Below are 8,740 nucleotides of genomic sequence, written 5' to 3' on the forward strand. Positions count from 1 at the left end.
ACTTGAATTTGCTGAAAGCAATACAGTTCTTTGATTGCTTGGTAACTGAAGGATTTTAAAATGTTCTCCTTGTATTCTGTTCAAAAGGCTCTAGTTTAATTCTCCTTAAACATGTAATCAGTAGTGTCTTTTGCTTCTCACAAGCAGATCTTTCAGTATAGACATGTTAACTTTTCATTTCAGCAATTTCGACAGCAGTCTAATATTTTTCCGCACAGCCCGTATACAACACCCCCATGTAAAAGACGAGAAGTGTTTCACAACAAACGGATCGTGTTTAAACATAAGCAAAGATGTACTGCATGAAAAAAAAACTAGAACATTCAGGTTCTTGGAAAACTGTTGGTCCCTTTACCTCCTTAGCGCATTGCAGAAAAAGGTTCTGCTGCACAATTTTATTAAAGCAAATTCCTAAAATTATTGAAACATCATATGTATTTCACAGGACTGCTGTCTGAACTTCGCGTTTACTCATGTAAAGCAGAAAAACAATTTAAAATTGACTTTCGTTTTGGATATGTATATTGACATAGTTTATTCAGTACCATGTTTACAGTATACCACGTGCCTTATCACATTCAAAATAAGCCAGAATATGATAATGAGGGTATATAACTGCTAATTTGTGAGAAGCCATGTGTATAGTGTATCCATGGGTAAGATCAGTAAACACACATCATGTTCTTGCTGAGATAAGCAATACCATTCTGTGCTTTGTTTTGGATCAGGTGTCTTTGCTGTCACAGGTCATGCTACAGGACAGGCCAGGCTGACAGCAGCGTGTGAAGCCCAGGGTCTGCAGGCAGGGTTGTGGTGGAAGAAGAGGAGGCTCTGGCTCGGGGAATTTTCCATCGCACGGCTGGAGGAACATGGAAACGCCAAGGCTGACCCGGCCTTCCCCGCCCAGCCCACCGGATGACATCACAGCCGCGGTCCCGACCTTGAGCAAAACCTGTCAACACGGAGGCCCCGGAGAACACTGTTGCACCAACAGAGGACGGTCAAGAGGAACAGCTGAAGCTCCCAGCCCGCCCGCAGTCCTGACAGTTCCACCGTAGAGCTTGACGGACATGGAGAGGCCAGTCCCGCAGATAAATATTTCAAAAACAGACGAGGAGCTCCCAGCCCCGTCGAGCTCCGCAAGGTCAAGGTCACACTCCTGCCAGGACAGGGAGAGCCCCGCGGGGCTCCCTCCGGAAGATGAGCCGACGGAGCCGGGGGCGAGGAGACCCCGGTCGAGGTCCTTTTACAGTTTCGAGACGTCCAAGAGCACCAGCGATGGACCCCTGACCAGGTCCAACGCCATGAGGCCGCGATCTAAGTCTCTCCTGAGCGGCGATGGGATGCTGTCCTGGCTGCAGTTCCGGAGACCCAGGACAAACTCCAGCGGCAAAAAGCCGCCATCGAAAGACCTAGATGGTATGCCTGATAAAACAGTGGCGCACTACATGTGCTTCTCCTCATTTCATTCATTACCAGGATCTAATCTGAGAATAAAGTAAAGAAATTGAAAATATAATATTTCAGCTGTCCAAGAGTAAACAAGTTTACTAAAATAATGTATTATTATTGTTATTATATTATATATATATATATTAAACTATATATATAATTTGTATATAATATTATTATATGATTATATCATGTTTTATTACATTATTTTTATTATATATTATTTTAGATCTATGGCTGAAGTAAAGAAGCTTTGTGTCTTTGGAAACCTGGTGAACTTATTCATGTTTAGTTCAGAGTTTTAGGAAGAGCTTATCTAATTAAGATACCAATGCAAATATCTTGTTATACCTGAGTAATTAAACTGGTAATCGTTTAATTTCATCAGCTTTATTAATAGTACATTAAGAACTGAGGCAGAATAAGAAATAAGGTTTCTTAAAGTGTTCAGCCCTTAGTGTCTGTATCATGTGTTTTCTCCTAGGAAGTGGAAAGAATGTGCTAAACATTCCAATTCTGACCATTTCGGAATCAGACAACTGGGAAGTTAGTTCATCCTCCACAATGAAATACTGGCAATTCGTAGACTGGGAAAAAATGGAGCCTAAATCTGCCCTAAACTACCAGAAGATCTTACAGAGTGACTGCAAGCAACTGAAGAGCATGGCCAGAGCAGGTTTTTGGTCCACAAGCCACACTCTGAGAGCCAAGGCCTACCACCACATCATCCATGGCATCAGCTGTAGGTCTGTCACCCCAGACAGGGAGATCTACCAGCAGCTCTCTGAGAAACTGTTTGGGAAGAAGAAAACGAGCACTCACCCTTTCCCAGAATACATGGAGAATGGCGCAATCCCCATGTACTGTCTCAGCAAGACTGGGGTCAACTCGGTCAGGAAGATTCTCCTTTGTATCGCGGCACATTTCCCCGATATCACACACTGCCCAGTCCTGCCGGCCCTGGTGTCTCTGCTTCTGCATTTCAGTGAGGACGAAGCGGAGTGCTTCCACAATGTGTGCAGACTCATTGCTTACAATGACCCGGACAAGCGCTACATAGACCAGACGTTCCTCGCCCACAGAGCCTCCTGCATGACTTTCCGAGACCTCGCCAACAAATACTGCCATGGTGCCCACAAGCTCATCGCCACCTCCAACCAGAGTCTGTTTGACATCTACTCAGATTGGATAATGTGGATCTTTGGTGCCGGGCTTCCATTTGAGTACGCCATCCGGGTCTTGGATGTGTTCCTGCTGGAAGGCTACAAAGTACTCTACCGGGTTGCTCTGGTTCTGCTCAGTCTCTACAAAGGTTCTGTGCCCTCCACGCCCTCCCACATTGCCGATATCAGACAAGACATCATGAGCTTTGTAGGGAATATCTCTTGCCATATCACGGTGGACAAGCTGCTGGAGAAGGCCTTCAGCATCCGCCTCTTTTCACGCAAAGAAATCAACTTGCTCTTGTCTGCTAACATGAGCGCCCTCCTGCAGAAGGGCATTAGCATTCATCAGAAGAGGTGAGAACAAGAAAACACAAAGATTTTTGTTCAAGATGTTTTGAGGGTTTCTCAATTAGTTCAATTAGTTTAAGTCTCAAGTCCGGTGAAAATACGAACGCTTTCCTGAAATGTTAATGGTACATTTCTTTTTAGCAAATGTTGTGACCATCTTATGACTTGCAAATAGTATTATTCAGTATGTTTTCTTTTGCTGCTATACCCTGTACAGGGTAAAAACAGACTTGAGTTTTTCTGTAAAGTTTCCTTTCTGGAGAATTTGGGACTTTGTTTTTTTTTAATTCTGTTTTCTGTAAATCATTGTAATTCACCTGGTACCGGGGAGTGGAGCTCTGGTTTAGCTGGCTGGGATGTTCTGAAGAACCAAGATTAAATTCCAAAATATGCAGAGCTGCACGTTACACTTTTTTTTCTGCTCTGTGATCGTGCAATATCATATTCCAAATTGTTTCAGATCTGGATTCAGTCCTCTTACCAACATGCTGGTACTCTCTCCCCACAGGATGTCCGTACATCTAGCAGTGGATCTGGATAACTTCAGCTCCAGTATTGTCACTGGACAGGAGATGAGGATGGTCTGGTCCTGGATTCCAGAGCGCTTTGCCCTGTTCCAACCCATCATGCTGTTCACCACCAGTGAGCATGGGCGCAGCCTGACGTCGTGAGTAGTCCCAGCTCTTCCTGGATGACAGCGTTCACAGATAAACAAACTCCAATCTCAAACACAACCCTTTAAAAAATGGTGGCTTATTAAAAAGTATGGGAATCTTTCAAATCAATCTGTCTCCAGTAAATAAATATGTATAGATACAGATCAGTCCAGTATCTTTATCACTAATTTTAAAGGAATAGATTAGATTCTCTGATTTTCATTTTCTTTTTTAATTTAAAAAGGGAGTGCACCCTGTGGGAAATGTTTCCCCTCAATCGAAGTTAAACTCCTTTGCGAAAACATTGCAAAAGCAATAAAGCATTTCATGGAACAGAGCAGTTTTGACAAAATAATAATAAAAGTACATTGATGTATTCTGGCTTGGGGATAGCAAACTGAGCCATGAATCATAGGCCAATGTTGTCATTGTTTAATGCACATGAAGCAAGTTCCATTTCTGAAAACAATGCTTCCTCTATGGGTGGTCCATGCCTTTAAGGTTATACTACAGTTATTGTACTATTTGAAATATGTTTTGAATTTTAATAGGAAAAGGGCCCATTGTGATATTAATGACTCTTTAACTCATAAATCCTTCTGCTTAAAGCATGACCATTTGGAAAATAATAGCTGAGAATGTATGAAGATGCAGATTATAAGCTTTGCAAAAGACAGCTGCTGTTACGCTCGTCTCAAATCTGCATGACTGTCCTTTAGTACACTATAAAGAACTAACTTTTGCCAACAAAAAGCTGTGAGCAATATGTTTAGGTTAAAAACGTCTTGAGAGAGCAAACCTTTACTTCATGAGCTGCCAAAGCTTTGCCTACATTTTGCTCAAGTATGCTCATATGAAAGAACAAACAGTTTCTTTCAGGCTAATAATAAATGTTATTCTGTATGTATAGAAATAATTTCAAACTGCTTAAAAAGGAAGAAATGAGATGTAGACGGTCCAGTACGAAATGAGCTTTTCAGCTTACTATCTCTGAAGTTTAAAAGCCAGCCCCAGAAAGGAGTGTAAACCTTTGGGGATCCAAATAAAAATATGGAAAGGAAGACAAATGTGAAAATCTGAATATTTTAGTTAGCAAATGTTGTTTTTATTGTTCGGATATCTGGGTACTGTAACTGTAAAAGAGTACAAGACAGATATTTGAGTGATTTCTTCTTCATTGCTCTCAATTAAATGACATTTACAAAACAGGCATTGTTGCCCATGAAGGGGGCATTTTCTCAAGCCTGGGAAGATGGAGGAACTTTCTAACATCTATGCCATGAATCACCAGGGCAGGACAGTCCAAGAATAAATCACATGACTGTGACATGAGAATGTGCGATTCTCTACATTGGTCATATTTTATAAGCAGTCTTGGTCCATAAATTTGTCTGACACATTGAGGGGCTTTTTACTAATCTGTTATTTAATTGCACATGTTTTAAAATGAAAACTATTGCCTTTAAATGTCAGAAAAGCAGACAGAGAGAAATGGAAAAACAATGTGCAGCTAATTGTACTTTTGAACTTCAATATGCCTTTTTTTTTAAATAACCCTGATCAAAAGGAGTTCTCGTCAAAAAGTGAAAGGGAAGCTTGTCTGCTTATGATGACATTTCTGCTGTCCCTCACAGCCCAAAAAAAAGTCTTAAGTTAATAGCTCTTTCATGAGCTGACGTCTCTGTCCTCATGGTACAGACACTCACTCAAACAAGCACAAAACCACTTGCCACACAGCTGGGTGGTCTGAGCAGGATGTGGCCGTGCCTCTGACTGCTACAGTGAATGGTTCTGACCAGGGCCTGACCCTCTGACCCTCGAACACCTTTAACCTTTCTAAGGGCAGCATTCCGCGAGAACTAGCTCACTGTTCTCAGCCCAAAGCCGACATACGCGTGATCATTGAGGAGGGCTTCACTTGACAAGATACACAGGTAGGTAATGAGGTAGGCACTTCAGCTGGCAACTGCTGTAACGAGCTAGACTGCTGTAACGAGCCTGTAGCGAGACTGGCAATTAAGCTTAGATTAGGTCCTTCAGGAGCCAGTGGTTTAGTCCTGGTTTCTGGAACATTTAGCACACTGAAGGTGCAAAATTCCCCTTGTGACTGTAGTCCATCAGGGAATAACACCTGCCAAACCCATCTAAGGTTAAGGGTATGCAACCTGAAAACGAAATGCACTGACGCGACGGCAATTTTGCAGGTTGAAGGCATATGTCCAGATAAGATCTGAAATTTTGTTGCTCTCGTTAGTCCATTGTGGTTTAATATCGCAGAATTTTCTCTCCATGGAAAAGAGTGGCTGGCTGGCAGTACCAAAAAACGTGCTGAGTAATACTGCCTTTAACTGGAATTTAAAACAAAGACACTCATCCTTAGATGGGTGCCTGCATGAAACTTGTTGGAAAATTGTTCATCTTTGCTCCTACTCACATTGAACTTTGGCATATTTATACTGTAATTACAGTATCATAATAGTAAGCGTATATTAGAATGATAATAAAAGCCCACAACCCATACGTTGGCCAGACAGATTATTAATGAGGATTAATAATTAATTTGTGTAGGTTGCCATGCATTGTGTGTACTCAGTGCTTTATTAAACGGAAGAGACAAAAGTGATCATTTTCATCCTTGTTAAAAATAAATTGTTGTTTTTTCCTCAGGTTCTATTCGCAAGTTGAAGGCAGTGAACCGACTGTTCTTCTGCTCAAAACTGAAGACGAGGAAGTGAGTAGATAACTGTTTTTTTAAGAACTGAAAGTCACAAAAATGCTTTGTTTAATAATGAAGGTATGATGTCAAAACAGGCATTTCCAACAACTGGTGCTGTGACTAAAAAGCTCAGTGAAATTCTGAGCTCTGAGTGATGTCAGGACTCCTCTCTTCACTCCGCAGGTCTGCGGTGCATTCCTCTCGTCCGACTGGAGCGAAAGAAACAAAGGTGGTGGGAAGGGCCTGAGCTTCTTTGGCACTGGGGAGTGCTTCGTTTTTACCGTGAGTGAAGGACAACTCTAAAAAATTTAAATAAAGCAAAACTATCTTCCAGACGGGTGGCATGATAGCGCGGCTTGGATTCTGGATGGGGACCCTTTCTGTGTTGTTTGCGTGTTCGCTCAGTGTTCTCATGGACCCAGGTACTCCAGTTTCCTTCCAGCTTCCAAAGACGTGCTAACTGGGTTAACTGGTGTTTCTGAATCGTCCGAATGTGTGTACGACCTGCTATGGATTGAAGTCCTACATTGCACCTTATGCATCTGGGAAGGGCTGCAGGGTGCTGCACCCTTCACCAGGAATAACTGAGCAAGCAGGGGTGTTTTTGTGCAGCATTTCAGGGAATAACAGAATAACAGAACAGTAGCTATTGTACATTATGTGCATTATCTACAACCAGTTTTAGAAAGACTTTCCAGATATTCACCCCTCCTCATGCCTCTTTACAAGCATGGCTCTTGACCATGCATGGGCCTCGAGGCTCATGAAAAAAAGAAGAGGTGACAATGGGCTGATCTGGCATTTCCTCTCCACAGCTGTGCCCTGAGATGGAGCGTTATGAGTGGGCCATCCTCCACCAGCCCAAGATCGCGAAGGAAACCCACATCCACTCCTCACCACACCTGAAGCCTCCCCCAGCCCTGGCCACTGAGGTCCCACCTCCTGTGACGCTGGCCGGCCCAGGAGGGACACCCCAGGATCCCAGCTACCTGACTGTCCCGTTCTCCGTGCCCTCTGAAGGCCCCCCACCCGAGCCTGCTCCCAGAAAACCCCCAAAGCATCCTTTCCCTGCCTCGATGTTCATGGCAGGGGGCACCGAAAGGCTTATCATCGGTAAGGTCGGGAGCAAAGGATCTTCCACTTAGCCCAACACATCCCACGCAGCAGACACCTCCCATCTTCACAGGGGATGTGCTGTAAGAACAGTTTCTGAATGACAGGAGGCCGTTCTGTCTATCTTGCTTTGTGAGGTTGTCGACCTATGAATTCCATCTAATTGTTTCTTAAAGGGTCCCACAGTCGACTCAAACCACAAGACGAGAGGGTGGGTTCCAGTAGACCACTGTCCTCTGTGAAAATGAGTCTCAGAAAATCTTTGGGCTTTTTTCTGATACATTTTATGTCCTACTTCTGTTTTGAATGTGTGGTCCTCTGCAAGGTCTCTGGGTTGCTCGGTGTGTCAGTTTTCTACGGGCTTGTTTGTTCTTCCAGCCTTTCTGTCTCCACGTTCCTCCTGAAATTCCCTGTGCCACGTTGTGCAGGTGAACACGGAAAACCAGTTTTAAGAAAGGAAAATGAACATACAGGAAATTGATGGTTGAGATTAGGTTGTTTTTTTTCTTTAGTCAAGGTGTACTTTGCCAACATGTTGGCTAGCATGGAATAATTTGTGCCCTCTGTACGTGTGTGGGGACCTAATGGGTTCTCCAGGAAATGTCAAGGCAATTTAACAAGGTCCTGGTTCCTAATACGAGCTCAGCTGCTCAGATTATATTTTGATGTTTATTTCCAGTGGACAGACTCCCATCTTGGCTTAGAGGATTTCAGTATTTGCAGAGTTAAACACGCTGAGCTCCTGACATCCTGCTCTCCTGCTCTCTTCTCTCTCCAGGAGGCGGTGGGGGTCAGGCCTTGTGCATTGCAGCTGACCTGCTGAACGGATGGACAGAACACTGTGACACCTTCCAGAACCCCCCGCTCTGCCGAGACAGCTTCAGGATTCAGTGCCTGGAGGCCTGGGGAATCCAGAACTCTCTATAACCCCAATAATAATGTGAAAAATGTAGTGAATAGAAGAAGTTGTTATTATTATTTATTCGTTTGTTTGACGTTTTTAACAACGGTTATTCACAGTTCAAAGTATATTTAATTACTGATTGTTCCCGTTGGCTTTATTTTGATTGCTCAATAATTGTGTTTCATCTGAATGAGCTCAATGTTTGTATATCCATTATGTGCTGCACAGCATATTGGTGTGGTTAATCTGTGTACATATTTTTGACCAATTAAAGAAAAGGTTTCATATTCTAATGTTGGCATTTTTTTCCACATGCTATTCATTACGTATTGTGACACTAAAGGCGAAATTCTTTCTGGTCCTCCGTGCTTATATCTGTACTCGA

At 43.1% G+C, this 8,740-nt stretch overlaps 1 protein-coding gene across 1 annotated transcript; it reads left to right on the top strand.

Moving 5' to 3' along the window:
- The first annotated feature begins 729 nt into the window (after positions 1-729).
- LOC148652817 (TBC1 domain family member 24-like) lies at positions 730-8,648 on the top strand. Its single transcript, XM_088600011.1, has 7 exons — positions 730-1,419; positions 1,937-2,972; positions 3,475-3,633; positions 6,290-6,353; positions 6,522-6,620; positions 7,154-7,451; positions 8,230-8,648. Exons 1-7 carry the CDS (start codon positions 1,071-1,073, stop codon positions 8,376-8,378), a joined length of 2,154 nt encoding a protein of 717 aa, XP_088456137.1. The 5' UTR covers positions 730-1,070; the 3' UTR covers positions 8,379-8,648.
- The last annotated feature ends 92 nt before the right edge of the window (positions 8,649-8,740 follow it).

The sequence above is a fragment of the Lepisosteus platostomus genome, chromosome 11 (genome assembly GCF_059453375.1).
Source record: "Lepisosteus platostomus isolate fLepPlt1 chromosome 11, fLepPlt1.hap1, whole genome shotgun sequence".
NCBI classification, from domain to species: Eukaryota; Metazoa; Chordata; class Actinopteri; order Semionotiformes; family Lepisosteidae; genus Lepisosteus; species Lepisosteus platostomus.

What these genes read in the sequence shown, in the direction of transcription:
- LOC148652817 (XM_088600011.1), top strand. Translation starts at nt 1,071, where the DNA reads ATGGAGAGGCCAGTCCCGCAGATAAATATTTCAAAAACAGACGAGGAG. An exon ending in GCCATCGAAAGACCTAGATG is followed by an intron (nt 1,420 to 1,936) that starts GTATGCCTGATA and finishes GTTTTCTCCTAG; the next exon opens with GAAGTGGAAAGAATGTGCTA. An exon ending in GGGAGTGCTTCGTTTTTACC is followed by an intron (nt 6,621 to 7,153) that starts GTGAGTGAAGGA and finishes TCCTCTCCACAG; the next exon opens with CTGTGCCCTGAGATGGAGCG.